Source organism: Limulus polyphemus, unplaced genomic scaffold (assembly GCF_000517525.1).
Source record: "Limulus polyphemus unplaced genomic scaffold, Limulus_polyphemus-2.1.2 Scaffold161, whole genome shotgun sequence".
NCBI classification, from domain to species: Eukaryota; Metazoa; Arthropoda; class Merostomata; order Xiphosura; family Limulidae; genus Limulus; species Limulus polyphemus.
This window is the reverse complement of record NW_013665771.1, coordinates 457,536-475,496: the sequence shown is the minus strand read 5'-3', so window position 1 is coordinate 475,496 and position 17,961 is coordinate 457,536. Positions and strand designations below refer to the sequence as shown.

Below are 17,961 nucleotides of genomic sequence, written 5' to 3'. Positions count from 1 at the left end.
TCCAATTCTTTGGTTAAAAACTTTGGATTTCTTTCATGACACTGTTAAAATTATTCCCATCCAAATTATACTTATAAATGAAATTATAATAACCCACAGGCATTAAAAGCATAACTTGGATGTGAATAACCTTAACAGTGTTATGAAAGAAAGGGATCTTGAATTAATGGGTGATCAGTCTCTTAAGCCATCTAAAATTTGTATAAATCTCCCCATATACCCAACAAAACTTTATACCAAATTTGGTGAAGATCCATCAACGGGGGGTGAAGTAGTGGTAAAATAATGCAAAAACACCCATGAAAACCGCTAAACGCAACTGAAAATGTGTATGCATCTCCCCATGGACCCAATGAGCCTCCATTATAAATTTGATGAAGATCCATCTACAGAAAGTGAGGTAGTGGTAAAATATGTCAATAAAAACTGCAAAACTGAAAATTTGTATGTATCCCCGCATGGACCTAATGAATCTCCATACAAATGTTGGTGAAGATCCATCTAGACTCTGCGAAGTAGTTACATGGACATACAACAGACAGTACTATTATATCTATATAGATACACAAACCACTAAATTTGCCGTGGTTCATGTATTACAACATATAAGCATTTTCATACATTAGATGAGCTATTATTAATCTGTGATTTTAATGGCAATTCAATGAGCATAATTTATCAATATATACCATAAATTACTAATAGTTATGTAATAACAAAGATAGCGCCATCAGTGGCAGAGTGGCTACACAAGGAGGTAAACAGGTTTCCGAAGTTGGTGGGTAGATAAATTACACTATACTAACTTAATATAATTTTACTATAATAACTCTAAAAATTAGTTGTAAGCAAGTTATTGAAAGATTTTCTTTCGCAGTAAGGTTTGACTTCATGTAATTGAAATATGTTATTGTTTTTACCAGATTATTGACATATTCAAACTCAAACTGTCGGTGTATTGTACGTACATCATATAAATTAATTCATATACATGTGTTCAACGGATAATTGTGCTTTATAGAATTTATAGTTTTAATATAGGCATCACTCTCACTCGCTTTGGATTTTAGTTTTACAATATAACAATAAGCCGTAACTACAGTATGTTTAAATTAGTTGTTAGTCATTGTAATCAAGGCTTGGAAACAGCTTTAAAATTACGGTCTTTCTTTTTTTCTTTTTTTTTTATTAGTGAGTAAATAATAAAACAAAGGTTGGTATACTATAACAATTTAATTATGAATTTAAAAGTTTAGTGGAACTGGAAATTACAAAATGTGGAACTCCAGTATTCACATTCAATGAATAATTCAGTCAATTACAAAGCTTCATTAGTCTGAATTACCGTTTTCCCATAGCTTGTAGCCAGTTTTTGTCCTGTGTGGCTTTTTGTTTAATCAAGATACTAAGAAATATGTTCTGGCTAGGGCTCCTATTCTAATAAGACGACACAGTTTATAATACTGTAGAACCCTGATGCTGATATTCTATCAGTTGTGCAATTGCCACTAGTATTAAAACTCAAGTTCCAGATTACAACCCTCATCCTGATCTTTAATGGCATGGTAAAATCACTTGATTAAGTGTTCTTCTCAAGCCTACACCACATTCTTGTAGTGGTAATTTCAAATTGATATTTCTTGCATAACCTAGAATTGTTGTGCTGACAGTATAAAGTGTGCACACACATTTTCATGTAGTAAAGTACAGCCAAATATTTGCATTAAAGTTTTATTTACTCAATATGTCCCAAGATATCTACTTGAAAGCTACATGAAATTTTTTTGTACACTAAAATTTATGAGATTCAACAAGGTTTATGAAAAATGTCTAAAAATTTTTACACAAGTGCAAAAGACTTCAAGAATGCAATAAGTACTACAGGCCATTATTATGTATATGTTTTATTTATTGTTTATATTTGTTAATAAAAAAGTAAAAATTAGTAACTTCTTATCTTAGTTCAACAAGACTTCATTAAAATAAAATGACTAAAATTGCACAAGCTTAAGCACTGTAAAACATTACACTCAGCTATCACATTGTGTTTACACTATGGTTATGGGAAACAGGTAATGACCTCTCACATTTATTGTTTTTCACGTGAGGATTACAGCAATAAATCCATAAAATTAAAAGGAAACGGATGTAGAAAAACTATTAATTTTGGAGGTACCAGAAGTTATGTAAATGAAGTATGAAAACTATAAAATGGAGATAAGTATTTTTAATCTTAGCATTAAAATTACCTTTTATCCAGGCTTTGGAAAGTCAAAAACAAATTTTTAGTAAAAGCTTTATTAAATTTTTTGGTGTACAACAGACTTTTAGAGTTTGCTAAAAACTTGCTGAATTTAATGAAATCACCCACAGTAAATTCAGAATTACAATAAACATTAATATTTGTAGCTTTACAGATTTGAGGATGGTCAATTCAACTAAGCTCATGAATAGATTGTTAATTGAAAGTAAATTTTTATCTATATGTAATTTTTTTTCTTATAAAGTATGTTTATCTGTGTATCAATAGTTAAGAGTGAACAGGTGTCAGGTAATTACTGTCTTATGTGGTTTTTCCTAGTAGAAAGGCTGTAGATAATATATAATTTACTGAACACAAATTCACTCCAATCCTAGAAAAGTACAGTAAAACATTTGGTATTTGGGAATAATAACTTGTCATGAGTCTAGAGCTGAGAAATTAACTCATTTGATCAGCTAATCAAAATTAGTGTTTTCAATTATACCAACTATCCAAATATTACCATTATTATTACTTCTTATTTTTGGTTTACTCCAGGTTTTTTCCTTAATCGCTTAGTGTCATGACTCATGAAAATATTCAACTAATCAAAATAAGTGTTTTTTTATCAATAATTAATACTATTTTCAGTTATTCCAACTATCCAAGTGTCATGTGAAAATAATAATTTAACTAAATGTAAGTTGTTGGTGAGCCTAACAATTAATTGATTATCATATTCCACTGATCATCCATCTAGATGATACTAGATTACCTCTTTGCAGAAATTAAAATGATTCATAAGTTAGCAATGATAGTTTTATGAAAATATTAAAAACACTGCAATAAAAAAAATCTTTAGTTACCAATGTTTCAGAATTTTCTAATTCCATCATCAGCTTGAAAAACTTAAGAAATAGTTAATAACTTTATAATTATAAAAAAACATTATAAACTTTTAAGTGAGAAGTTGCTGATACAGATTGAAGTTTAGAAAGAACACATTAAAATTATTAATATGTTTAGATATTTACAGTACAGGCTGGAAGAAGACGTCATAGAAACACATGCACGCTGAGAAATCAACATGTTAAAGAACTTTCTGCACTAAGCTGCATTTAAGCAGCATAACACAACAACCAGATTTTTCTTTTCCCTTTTCAGTGCTTCCTATATAGTTAGAGCTAGTTGTAACTTAACAGGAGCCCGGTTTGTGTGATTAGATTAAAGACTTATTCAAGTTACATATTACTAGACCGTTATTAGTCCATTTCAGGTAAATTTTAACAAACAGTTAAACGAGTAAGCTATATAGCAACTACATTTTCCATGAATGAACTTAGAATAGTAAATATTAGCTTACTTTAACATTTTTTTATGAAAGTGATATTATGTATGAGGAGGAAGCTGACTTTCAATCCACAAAAAGGAAAGACCTATACAAACATAGTTGAACGTGATAGTTATAAATTAAAAGACATATATAGTTTTAAAGGTTATTATATAATACAATATGATATCATTATTTAATTTTGCCTTACTTCTTTTTTTTTATTTATATATTTACCTGAATTTATTTATTGTAAAATGTATAACTTGGATATATAAATACATAACATTTATCACATAGAAATTGTTAAGTATAGTAATATACACTGTAAAATAAGAGTTCTGATGCTCATCCACATGAAAGGCTAATTGATTTAACAGTGTATAGTTTTATATCTCTACCATACTGTTAGAAGATGGATGAAGGGTTGTTGTCCTGGTCTTTTTCATTCCAGAGATCAAGGCATCTCTGCAGACAAGGTTAATTTCAAGTTTTGTCCCAGATCTGAGTAAAGTTCCATAGGCATGCTTAATCTTGAAACAAATTTGTTGACAAATTTCCTTGCTAGTTTTTGTTTCCTGGTTAAGAACAATGTATGCTTCTGGCTCTTAGGTGAAATAGTCCATCACAACCATGATATATTATTCCTACAGTTACAAGCACATTAATAACAAGTGCTCCAATACAATAATACATTTGTTTCTTTCATGGGCCTTTTCACTTACAGCATAGTTCACACATTTTGCACTAATTCTCTGTAAATCCCTGACATCCAGCCCAATAAAAGTATTCTATTACTCACTCCATAGTTTTTTTAACAACTAAGTATCCAGTTGTTGGATGGTTATGAAAATCATGAAGTGTATCAGAATGTAGAGACTGTGGAAGTGCCACCGGCATCTTCTCATTCCAACATATCAAACCCTCTTTAGGCATAATTAATCCCACTGCATGGTAAATCTTTGTCTACAGGCTATATAGAGTGACTGTTTGGTTCAAGAGTTTTTCTGCATTATTTTTGATCCACTGAATAATTGGTTTCAAACATGTACCTTTTTGCCTGAGAAGCTTTCATTTGAGTATTGAACTACATTAGTACTTCATTGCTTTTAGGTATCACATCTTGAATTATGGATCATACTTTGTTGAACTTTAGGTTGGTCATCTTTACTATCTTGTGCTTCCATCTTTTCAAAGTGTTTACATTCCTCATTAACACATGGTCTTAGTAATAATGTGTGAGCATTTTCATGTTTCCGGCCAGGATGATTTATGATGCTAAAGTTGTACTCTTGGAGTTGTCAGAGCCATTTTGCTATTTGGTCTTCTGAATTGCAAAAATTTACCAGCTACCTCAATGTTTCATGATGTGTCAGGATTATAAACTTTTGTCCATATAGATAATGATGGAAATGACTTGGAGCTCAAACACCACTTAGTAGCTCTTTCCGAGTTGTATAATATCTTCTTTCTGCAGCATTCATTGCCTTATTATAATAGGCAATTGCATGTTCTTTCCCATGCTGTACTTTTGATAACATTGCTCCTACTGCAAAATTACTAGTACCTGTAATGAATGGATCTTTAAGAGTTGGGTATGCTAATACTAATAGCAGTCAATTCCTTCTTTAGCTTATTAAATGCTTTTTCACAATCATCAGTCCAACAAAACATATTTGGTTTTTCAAGTAACTTATGTAGAGGATAAGCCCAAATGATGGTAGTAAGAGCACAGTCCAAAAATCATCTTATCTCAAACAGGTTCTTTGGTGTTGGCCAATTCTAGACAGAGTCCATCTTCAGTGGGCTTGTAGACACTCCCTCTTTTCTGATAATGTGTCCTGGAAAAATCACCTAATAATAGAATAAGTCACTTTTCTAAGGATCCAGAACTTTCATTAACCCATCATAAGCATTAACACAGGTCTTCCCATGTGCAATTATATGTTTATGACATTCCAGGGTAGTTCAGAGAGTGAGAGCAGGTGCATTACATAATCCAAATTGTAGCACAACATATTGCCACAATCTATTCCTGCAGTAAAGGTTGTGTTCTCTCTACTTACTTCATCAAATTGCACTTGCCAATATCCACTCTTAAAATACAGTGTTGAAAACAATTTTCATTCAGAGAGAGCAATCAAAGTAGAGTTGATCCTTGGGAGTGTGTAGGCATCCTTCTTTGTGACTCCATTTATTTTCTTGTTGTCCATGGTGTGTCACTCCAAACCTGTTGGATAAGGCAACTACCAATGTTTGAGAATTGGTGCAGCTCTCAGCTAGAATGTTACTTAATGTCTTTAAAGCTAATCATTTTAAATGGGCTTCAAAGTAAATAGCTTGATGTTCACTATTCCATCTGTTCACTTTGGAAATTGTTTTGAACTAAGCCTGATATGCCTTTCATTATACCTTTCCATCATAGTCACTTGGTTTCTGAATCTTGTTGAATTGGCTAGCTAAATTCTGGAACTGGATTTTGTTTTGACTTGGCTGGAGTAAAAGGGGTAGACCAAATATGTTCTCCTGTTCCATATTTTGTATTAGATGGTGTTTTAGGTTAGATTTATTGGGCATATGCAGAAAGAGATGTGACTGGTTTAATCTCTGCACTTATTAATTCAAAAATATTTTATTCTATCACTGGTATCCTTTTCTACCATAGTGATCTCTTTTTGTACTACTTCAAGTTTGTCATTATAGCCTTTCCATTCTACTTTAATATTGTTGTTGTAATTCATCTGAACATCTTCACTGATCTTGTCTTCAATCAGATTTTTCTAAATAATTCTTGAAATATTTTCTCATAATTCCTCTCTTAGATTCCTGTCTCTTGGTCTTTTAATTTTCTGTATCATTCTTGTTGTTGTTCTTTTAATTTTCTGTCTCTTTTTGCCTTGGCCTTCTAATTTTTTCATCATTTCTGACAATGATTTAATCTTATTTTCTGATTGGGTTGTCAAATTCTATTTTAATTTCACAGAAATAATTCCACTTCTTATACAGTTGTTGTAACGTGTTCTATCATTGGCCAGACTCTTTTATTTAGTGAAAATAAAGTGAAATTCAGTCCATGTGACAATAATGAATTTATATATTTCCTCCTGTAGTGTTTCTAAAGGTTAAATTCACAGACCTAAGTTCAAATATAACATTTCGTTACAAACTGAGATGTGTGCCTAATTTAGATGCTTCACTGATTCTCACATTTATATTTATATGTTCTGATTTAGGTATTAGACAAATTTACTAGATCTTAACTTTGTGCACCCTCCAGCAAATGTTTAAATTAAAAGAATTAACTACAGCTTACAACAATATTTTGGTTTAGAGGAGGATTTTGATAAAGTATTTCAAGAAACACACAATATATGAATGTTTTTATATAACCTGTGAAGCAATACAGGACCATTTCATCATTCAAGACTGTCATTAAATACCCATGTTTAGAAAAAAATAAAATTTAATCCTGGGTTACCCAACCTTTCAAAACATTATTGATCCCTTTCCCAAACTCTTGCAAGTCACTGACCTCCACCACTTCCAACAGCAACCCATCCAAAAGTTAGTCACCACATTATAAAATTAAAACTAGACCAGTCAGAGTCCGGCCTATTTTTTGAAAATCTGAAACTTGGATTAAAAGATGGCTGAGTGAGAGAAAGCAAAAAGTTGTTAATTGAGCTCAATCAAACTGGATCTTTGTTACTTGTGGTCTGACTCAGGAGCCAATGCTTTAAAAATAGTTTGAACTTTTTAAACTACCTTACATGAGTACAGGATCTCATCTTAAGTTATTTATTATACAATACAAACTCTGTTGTTTCATCAGGGTATTAGCTAGGATTTGAAAATTGCCTGTTTAGATGTTTTTTAGAATTGAAGTACTAAAGGAGCAAAATGAGTGCTGCAGAAACAAACCATTTAAGAGGGCCTTCAAAATAAAATCCTTTTAGATGTGTATTGGTACTTTTCTGATAAGGATGTAACAAAAATTTAATAGCTTTTAAATCCATTGTATCTTACCTTTACCCATGTGTTTGGCAAGTGAAATAACAAAATCAAGAATTTTATATTTGCAGACTTTTATTTCAGTTGCACATCATTATTAAGAAAATATTAAGTATACCATTAAAGAGTAAATTTTGAATGTTAATATGTCCATAGCTTATTGTGATCACCTATATGGTAAGCAAAGGCCAAATATTCTATGACTCAAATCCTTATTTATTGAATGCCATTTTTAAGTTTATTGTATTTAATCTACATAGATGAAATTATTGAAAAGAATCTATATTTGTTAGATATAAATAATCTCAATCAAGAGTAAAAATATTGTTATTTAGCCTGACAAATGTGAGGTCTAGGGTTACCAATAAATTTTTGTTGGTTTTGTGTTTGCCATTTTTTTTTACAATTTATGACTGGTGATTATTGTAATTTGCAAAATAAATTTAAAACTTTTTTTAAATAAATATCAATTCACTTGAAACTGACTGGATATATAAAATGTAACTTTATGTTTAACAATAAAAAAAGTCATTGAAATTCTAAGATGCAAAGAGGTATTTTAATGGGTTTTTTTTCACAATGTCTCACGGAGTTTACCATGCCTTCCCATGCTTTATTTCTCAGGTATGTAACGTTTTCTTTCTTACACTTGTTTCCCATGGCCGTAGTCTTTCCCTCATACATGAAACAACTTCCCGACCATATTTAGTCTTTTCCCCGTCCCCCAGTATTAGGGTTCACATGGACAAATTTGCCTCTCAGTTGGGGGAAGGCATTAATATGCCACACACCCCACAAACTTCGGATCAGTCTGCTCTTGCTTATCATCAAGCAGACATCTCCCTTCTCGACCAAATTTGTTAGAGTTGGTTCTACCAGTTTTTTTTGTGGGGGGGGGCAAACCCAGATTACCCTGTCTAACTTACTGAAGCCCAATTTTCTTGTCTTTGTCTTCCCCTCATGACCTTGTTTAAGTGCCTTTCTTCCTTTCACCTTCTTTCAGAGGTTCTTCACAGAAATCCTGAGGGGTTTTCTGCTGAAATCCTTTTCATCCTTACTTTTCAGTCTAGCTTCAACACCCTATGTTTTTTGTCATGTGGTCTGTTTCTTTACTCGACATATTCATGCCATGGGGTTGTGCTTCTATGTTTATTTGGATGACTGGCCTCTTCTTGCTCGTTCTGAACAGGTATTGGCCTGTCACATTTATCAGCTTCTGACTGAAGCTGAACGGGTGGGCTGATTGGTCGAATTGGAGAAGTCTCTCCTTTGTCCTACCCAATAACCTATCCATTTAGGTGTTTTCTTTAACACCCATCTAAGTCGGGTCCAACCTTCTCCTCTCTGGCTCCATTCTATGGAACGGGCAATTCAGAAAGCCCTGTCTGTTCTTTCAGTTACATCTCGCAATGTTCTGGCACTCTTGGGGATGTGCTCCTCCATAACCCCTCAAATACTCCTGGGCAGGGCCCATATGCAGTTTCTTCAATGGGTCCTTGAATCAATGGAACCTCACCCAGGACCCCTTGGATACTTCTATAACCCTTCTGTCATCCCTTGTAGACAATCTCTATTGGTGGTTAAACAGGGCCCACACGTTGGCGGGAGTCCTGCTTCCTCCTCCTTGGCCATATTTACATCTGTTCCTGGATGCATCCCTTCAGAGCTGTGGTGCCTGAGTGGATCATCTGGAGGTTTTGGGTTATTGGTCCATTTAGGAGAGTTCTCTTTACATCAGTATTCTCAAACTCCTGGCTGTTTGTCATCATTTTGAATCATTTTCCTTTTCTTGCCAGCCACCAGCCAAGGTGGCACCAGGTCCAAATCCCTGTGTTTTTGCACTATGGATCTTCCTTATTGGGCCCACATACTTCAAATTTGTTTGATGGTGTTTCATGTACTGGGTGCTTTCAATCTCATAGTCGATCATCTTTCCTGACTAGATCACGTTTATCCCGCATATTGGTCCGTGTATCCTGCTGTGTTTTGGTGGCTCTGTCTGCATTTGGGTACACTCCATATCGATGCCTTTGCCACTGCCCTCAATCACAAATTACCTTGGTTTAGTCCCCAGTTCCCCCATCCTTGAGTCTTGGATGTCAATGCCTTCATCCAGGATTGTCTCATCTGTTCCTTTATATTTACCCTCCCATCCGTTTACTTCATCGGGTGGTCTCCCTCATCCATGCTACTTCATGCATGGTCCTTCTGACTGCTCTTTACTGGCTCGCTCAACCATGATTCCCTTGGTTGCTCCAACTGCAGGTGGTCCCTCTCCTTCCTCTTCCCTTCCGTCAACCCCAGTCCCTAAGGCTCTATCCTGCTCCATTTGTCCTCCGTTTTCACACCCGGCTTTTGTCAGGTCCTTGGTGAGGAATTCCAGTTTCTCTCACAGAGTAGTTTCACATTTAGCCCATTCCAATCGGCCTTATTTTTTTGGCCATCTATCAACACAAATGGAGCATTTATTCTTGGACATTGACTCAGGGTTTTCAGGCTTCTCACCCAATGGTTGCCTGTATCTCCAAGTTTCTCACATGGCTCTTTGAGAGGGGTTCTTTGGTCTCCTCGATTTCGGGGTTCTGGGCAGCGTTATCCCATACCTTCCATTTTTCCTGTTTCCACATGGTCTTTGCTTCCCCTGTCCTTTCCATATTGATCAGTTTCATCTGGGTCCGTTGGCCACTGTGGCAACTGTAGTGTGGTCCTTCATACCCGCAATTTACCTCAGAAGGGGATTGCCCATCCCTGCCATTCCTAGATTGAATAAATTGGTGTGGTCTGCTTTTAAAAATAGGGTTTCATGATCACCCATTGCATTTTCCACCACACTTTTCCCCCTTTCTTCCAGTGGAGTATGGGAGTCCTTACCACTTACCAATTCCAAGCCACTGGAATGGTTGACCATGGAGGCAACCTGCTGGATTGGTTCCACAAAGATGGCTATAACCATTCAGTTCAGAGTTGGGTGGTGGTGTTTTGCTGGTGTAGAGGAATTTACAAGATCCTCTGGATGAGTACTAATTTCTGGAGCTGAGATGCCTAAATGCAGTTCACCCCTCCAATTGAGTGCCCTCCTCCTTGCGTGGATGTCAGGACCCAGTGAGTGAGGTTTTGGAGATTGAGTGAACCACAGGTTTTGGGTTGTCCATCTTCCCCTCTCGACTTGTCTTTTGGTTGTGGGTTGCAGAAGGTCTATGCGGCCTGTTTCTGCTTCTGTCCTCGTTGGGTGATGAGTTTTTACTGACTGTGGGGCATTTTGGGCTGGTTTCACAGTCGTGGGGGTTGAGTACATGTGATGGACTTCCCTCAGATTCCGGAGGACACATTCCTGGAGTTGTATGCATCACATGATCGGAGTGCTCTCTTATTGGTGGAGATGTGATACATGATAATTTGCATGAGAGATGTGATGGAACTTTGGATGATAAAGGCTTGTGGCATGCATTTCTGAAAAGTTTGCATACAGAGGGCAGCATAAAACAAGAAAAGCTAATCTTGTGAGAAGAGGGAAGTACCTGTGGAAAATACCTTGTCAGTTAGAAAAATTATAACTTTGGGATACTACTTCCCTATTGTTTCTCCTTTTTTCCCCAAATCATATAAAGGAGATTGAAATAATTTAAATGGCAATCCAATAAGCTTTACATGGCCAGATCTTCTAGTTGTTTGTTACATGTGACAAGCATATGTAGTTAATGATGTTGTCAATAAACATCACGATTTATACTTGAAATAGTTTTAATAGTAAAAGTAAAGAAGAATGTATAATATTACATCAACCACTCTATATCTGCTGTACCCAGTCCTTGTCAGCACTAGACATAGCAGATATAGAGTGGTTGATGTAGTATTATACACTCTTTTTTAACTTCCAACAGAATTTCTTATTAATAATTAGTACAAAATATTGTTTGTTTTGATATGCACGTATGATGAGATTTCCAAGGGTAAGAAAAGATTGTGTGGAATAATTTGCACTGATATAATGAGGTCAAAAATTTGAGGAAGTCTTAAATTACCATATTGAAGAAAGTAAAATCTAGAATTATTAAGAAGAATTTCACATAATCTGTTGGAAAACAATCATGGTTTGAATATGAATATTGTGATCAAGTTAGAAAAACTCTTTGCTTATTATATTCACGAATTATGTAAAAGTCTTCAATCAAGTTTTGACACCCAGAAGTATGGATTTGATATAGTATTGATATAGTTTGATTTATGTAATAAATTATGTTAATGGGATTTTGGAAGAGTTGTTTTTTTGTAGTGATGGATAACAGATGAAGGAATTGTGTCATAGTGTTCTAGTTAGGGTTCAGAGAGTAAAATTTTTGTATTATTAATGTCTTAAGCAGCTAAATGTTGCTCAGATTAGAAACAAGATCATAGGAATAACATTAAATACAATGATACTGACTGGGATGAGCTACCTTTATCATATTGTATAGAAATTGAAAATTGCTTGAAGCTTAAGGATTGAACCTATGATTACTCTCTCAGTTATCATGTAAAAGAGATCTATTGAAACCATAGGCATGGTTGTAATAGAATATTAATAGGGCTACAGTTGCAAATATATATGTTGGTTGTTGAGAGAAGTGGTTGTTTGGTCATGGCATTAGAAAATGTTTGCAAACTCTAGTTAAAAATTAAGTAATCTTACACTTTCTGTCAGGCTCTTATTTTTGTACATGCATGTAATTTAAATTTACAATGTTCTCCAGAGTAATAGAATCAAAGTCATCAGAATGTGTGAAGGAATTGCAAACAGACTTTGAAAATATATAATAGTGTATTTATTTATGTAAATATTTAGTAAGTGAAGTGTTTTTTGCACTGAAGTAAGTCATGATTGGCCATAATTGTTTACAAATAGGTCCTGAACCCAAGAAAAGGTTGAGAACCATTTATTTAAAGTCAGTAAAGTGTATAAAGGATTGTGTGTTTGCTTTCTACACCTTAAAAATTAAAAAAAAAAATTACTATGCTGAGAAAGATTTGTAAATTAGGTTCATGTTAACTTGATAACATTTACTTATTCAGTCCCTTTTTAAGTGTAGTATCCTTGGTGCCAGTGGAAATTTTACAGGAAAGTAATTTTTGTTTGAGGGGGCTGTACACCATTTCTACTAAGATATTGAATAATATAATGTAATTTGTAATACTTGATATTCAGTGGAATTTTTCAAATTAGGTGTGCCTTCTGTTGTTTTCAAATGAAAACATCTGTGCAGTGTTGAGTAAGTCTAGTTTATCAGTCTTTATCTTGATTACAGTGTAGTATCATCAGATTGTTTAGACATTTCTTTGTCATTGAAGTCCTCAAATAGTTCTTCACACATAGCAGGTTTGAAAATGCATGTTTTTCTGAGTGGCTATAAGTGGCTCAGAAAAGAACATGAATTTTGTTTTCATAAACTCAAATACAAGTATGCATAAAAAGTCACAATTTTTGTCAGGCTATGTTTAGCCAATACGTTCCTCTGACTATGCTTAAGACAATGCTAATCTTATCCTTAAATTTGAAGAAAGTGTAATTAGTAAGGTAAGTATTCATCAACATTTAGGCAATATTTATTCCAGTGTAATAACACATACCTGTTCTATAGAAACCAAAATTTGAACCTAGTGTTAATCCAGAATAATACAAGTCCTTGGAATGACTTAATTTAATAAACTTGAACAGATTTTTCAGTACAGGATACATTAAAATAAATTATATAAAAAAAACCATATTAAGTAATGGTTAACAGAATGGGAAATGTTAAATGTAAGTAACACTCCATCCTGTGTAATTATTGTCATATTTTAAAAACAATAAAATATAATAGTTTGTGAAGTTGTGCATATCATTTGTCAGTGTAATAAAACCAACAAGTTCCTCATTTCCTACTATACTAGAATATTTAAATAAAACTTTAATAGATATATTTTCTTTGCCCCTCTCCCACACACTAAATGTAAAAAAAAAAAGGATTCTAAAGTTTTGAAATAACTAACATATTTTTTTATTTTATTTCATAGCATTATTTGTAAAATTAAAGACTATTCATATGTAATTTTTTGCAGCTTTGAAACTTAATATTTATAGTAATTCTATCCTTAATACTATAATTGTTTTCATATACTGTAGGAAATTAAAGTATTTTGTGATTGGTGCTTTCGTTGGACAACTGAGGAGTCAATGTCATGTTTGGTAAGATTTTGGGTCATTATTGTTTTTATTGTTATTTATGGGTATATGTGATATAAAAATATTAATATAAATATTGTTTTTATACTGCCATAATGATTTTTCGTTATTATTATTTGCAATTAATTCAAGATTGTTCAGCTTAATCAATGACTGTCACAGCTCATGAAAATAATCATAACTAGTGTTTCTAATTATTCAGATTATTCAAGCCTCGTGAGAATAATCAATCAGTTTAATGTAATGGATTAATGAGCATGACGATTAATCGATTATCATATATTCCACTAACCACCCAGCTGTAACAGTATGTTTGTACATATATTATACTGTATGTACCAATAAGCTATTACCTTTGTAAATAATGTATTGCCTTCTTGTTTGTTATTCATTTAGAAGTTTGTTATTAAGCATAAAGAAGTGATAAGAATTAAGACTGAAAACAAAAAAATTTCCCAAAATGTAATTAAGAGTTTGATTTTGGACAAGTAAATTACAGTAATGAGTATTTGAATACTGCAACCACATTTTATAAAAATTGTTGAGCTGTGGCATAAGTTATGTTTAACATTTAATTATTTCTGCTCAAGCTTCTGTATGCTTCTTATAGTTGTGTAATTTTACTAATTTATTGATTAATTTTACACTCTCTAAAACTATATCAGTAAGTGTAATTTTAAAAACAGTTTTTAATGTAGTTCACTGTCATTTTTAAATGTAATACAGTGTGATAAATTATTTAAAGTAATTCTTCAACTGAGTACAGAAAGACAGATAGGATAGTATAAGATAAGTTTTGTGACACAATATTTAGGTTATCCAATTTTTATTATTCTTTTGTTTTTCAGCCTGACTGCAGTTTCTCAAAAAGCACCATAGACACAGATTCCTCGGTTTGTCAGCCTACTCATGACGAGTCTTCTTATCAGCCATTGGTTAGCAATTTTATTTTTATTTTAGGTTTAACTTAATAAATATTTTTTGCTTTTCACATGAAATATTGATGACTGGGAACTCAGAAATTAATTTTGGTTACAAAGTAATATTACATGTATGGTTTGGTGATAGTGCATAATGCAAACTACTAATTTTTGTGTTTTTTAATTAAATTATATATTGTTTTTTCTTTAATGTTAGTTTTCTTAGCAGTAATGGTTAAAATGTTTAATATCTATATACAGTATATATTATAACTTTTTATTATATATGTTCTTTTTGTATTTTGTTAACTAATATTGGGACAGCCAAATATATTGTTAACACCTGGGTTTCCCAAATGATGAATCAGTTGCATACTAATAATTATAAGTAAAAACTTTGTATTGAATTAACTATATTAATTACTGGGTTAATTGTTTAGTTTTGATGTATGCTTTGATCAGAAGCTAATTATAATGTACATCTCCTTCAGAGATTTATTTGAAGTAACTGTTTGCATAAAATATGCAATTAATTTGACTGTACGTGAAACTGATTTCCTATCTGTGTAAAGCTTACACTTGCTCTTCTTTTCTCACATTTGAATGTCAGGGAAAAAGAGAGGAAATGTTTCTTCTCATTGTAGATCATCTTTCATGAATGAAGGATCTTAATGTCATTAATTATATTTTGTGGAGCATGTTCCAAGCTGAATTAACACTCATATACTAAGTGTTGAGATATAAACACACATCACAAAGGGTGCTAAATGTTTCCACATTCTAGAAATATAAGTAATTCCAAGAACCCGTGAGTGAAAGCAAAGGAGAATGTTATGTCATTAGGCAAACTATATCTCAGATGTGTTGTGTCTTCAAAACTATTTACTTGAGATTAAATTTATAATTTTTTTACATACAGACTACACCACCAATGCAAAACGAGTTGTGGTGATGGAACTAGCAAACATATTTTAGCACAACTTCAAATCACAGCAATTTTCATGACACTGAATATTTTAGGTCAGAAAAATTAAAACTTTTTTAGCACACTGATGTTTTGACTTTAAATCATTGTGCAACATGTGTCTGTGATCCCATTGCATACCTAAGAAGAGTGGTTTTAAGACATTTCAAGAGAGTTTTGTTACGCAACAGAAATATTCAGTAACAGTTTTTGCTTTTAATATATCAAAACTGCTTCATTGTACTTGAAAAACAACAATGTGTATTATAGATCTGCTGTGTTATCAAATATATGTTTTGCCTATTTTAATAGATTACTTAACCCATTCCTAATATTTTCATAGGTATTTCTCAAAGGTTTGTTTTTAAAATTATAATGACAGTAAAATGTTTATACTTTAGAATCTATATAAATTAATTTAGGATAAAAGCTCCAAAATGAACATTTTTCTTTATGCTAATAATACATTGACTAACAGAGACCCGTAAAACATTTCCATCCAAATTAGTATCTTTATCGTAACAGTACTGCTTTAAATATAACATTTCTAGCACAATAGCTATGAATTGTAATTGTAGACAACAAAATGTGTAAATCCACTTGTATATAGGCCGTACTTTATAAAACTTTAACTTATGTTAGACCTAAGTTTGATAAAGAGATAAATTAACACTGTAACCTGTGTACGTTTTTTTTTTTACTTTAGTTTAGTTAGGACTAAACTTTACTGTACTTAATACTGTCAATAAATAAACTTATAATGTTATTGTACAACCTAATGTCAAACCTTTTTTAAACACTTTGATAAGTTTTAATATTCTGTTGTGCAAAATAGTTAATAAAGTATATTTACATTCCCCTGACTGTTTGTGAGGCATACTGTTTGTCGTTGAGTGAATAATGTGCATGCACGGTTTTTCTTGGGGAAACATTCTAACTACGCATGCTTATGCAGCAGGTTCTCGGTCATAAAGCGTAATTGTCGTACATACAAACAAGCAGAATAATAGTATAGATTGCATAGATAAATTTTTAGGATTTTTTTGGTCCATACATGCATATCAATGGCAATGTCAAATCATTACCACTGAAAAGATTACATTGCATTATAGGAAATCCTTTAATTTTATTTTCTAATAATCTCTAATAATGTATAATTACGTAGTGTGTATTGTTTAATTGTACAGTATACAATACAAGTATGTTGTATGCCATAATAATTACCAGTTAGCAACTTTTATATAAATCTGGATTTGTAGTTTTTATAATGTTAAAGTGATCTTAAAGATAAATATTGTAATAGATTCAAACAACGAGAAGCAGTGTAGACTCATTTACATGTAAAAGGTACTACTAGAATGTTGGCTAGTGGTAGGTATTTCAATTAGCCTACAAATTAGAATGAGAGGGCATCTGTTGTGCTGTGTCATTCGTGCCATTCGTATCCAAACTTTGCTACATCATGTTTTCAGGAGTTTGAAAACACAGTACTTATGATTATCATTGAAAATGTGTATTTCTACTTTTTAGTCTGAAGCCTCTTGCTTATCAGAAGCAATACCACTTTTACCAAAGGACTCCACCATGATCAAATATGAGTCTGATGCACACCATTATGAACTACTCTCTATTATAGGTAAATATGAATTTATTAGTATGGTATATTTTTTATGAGTCACATTTTGTGTGTGTTTGATCATAGCTAAATAAATGTTGATTCTTTAAATGCTTCTTAATATTTTGAATAATGGATTTGGTAATGAAAACAAAAATTAGAATTATTCATAAGTTCATCAGGTAAAAAGTCAGACTGTCTTCTTTTATTTTTTGTTTAAAATAACAGCTGATTCAATTTAACTCACAAAATTATACTCTGTGAAATATTGTATTTAATTTATTGAAACATTAGTAATAATTTCTCACATGTACACATAAATAACTTTGGTTAATCTCATTGTAGTTTATATTTTTACATATTTTATTTATGTTGAGGTACAATCTTAAATCCCTAGAAACCTCCTCTAACTTTTATTGAAAGGAAAACTGTTTGCATATTTCACTGTAGGGTTTGTATGTTGTCTTTTTTTGAAACACGTTATAAATTACTTTTGGAGCAACCAAACCCTATGATCTGGCACTGAACTCACTTTGGCCATAATACCTTGGCAATTTCTTATCATGATAATTTCTTGGCAATGAAATAAGATTAAGTAACCAGACAATGAAATTGATTCCTTTATTTTATAGCCATTTTTCTGTTTGTTTAATGTATTTTAAAATATTAAATGATCTAAT

At 32.4% G+C, this 17,961-nt stretch overlaps 1 protein-coding gene across 2 annotated transcripts in view; it reads left to right on the top strand.

Moving 5' to 3' along the window:
• Positions 1–738: 738 nt before the first annotated feature.
• LOC106476983 (STE20-related kinase adapter protein alpha-like) overlaps positions 739–17,961 on the top strand; it is a 41,702-nt gene continuing 24,479 nt past the window's right edge. For both annotated transcript variants that reach the window (XM_022381414.1, XM_013937599.2), the window contains exons 1-4: positions 739–778; positions 13,723–13,785; positions 14,631–14,717; positions 17,197–17,302. In XM_022381414.1, the coding sequence (XP_022237122.1) occupies positions 13,774–13,785; positions 14,631–14,717; positions 17,197–17,302 (205 nt within the window). In that variant the 5' untranslated portion in view covers positions 739–778; positions 13,723–13,773. The remainder of the gene's footprint in view (positions 779–13,722; positions 13,786–14,630; positions 14,718–17,196; positions 17,303–17,961) is intronic.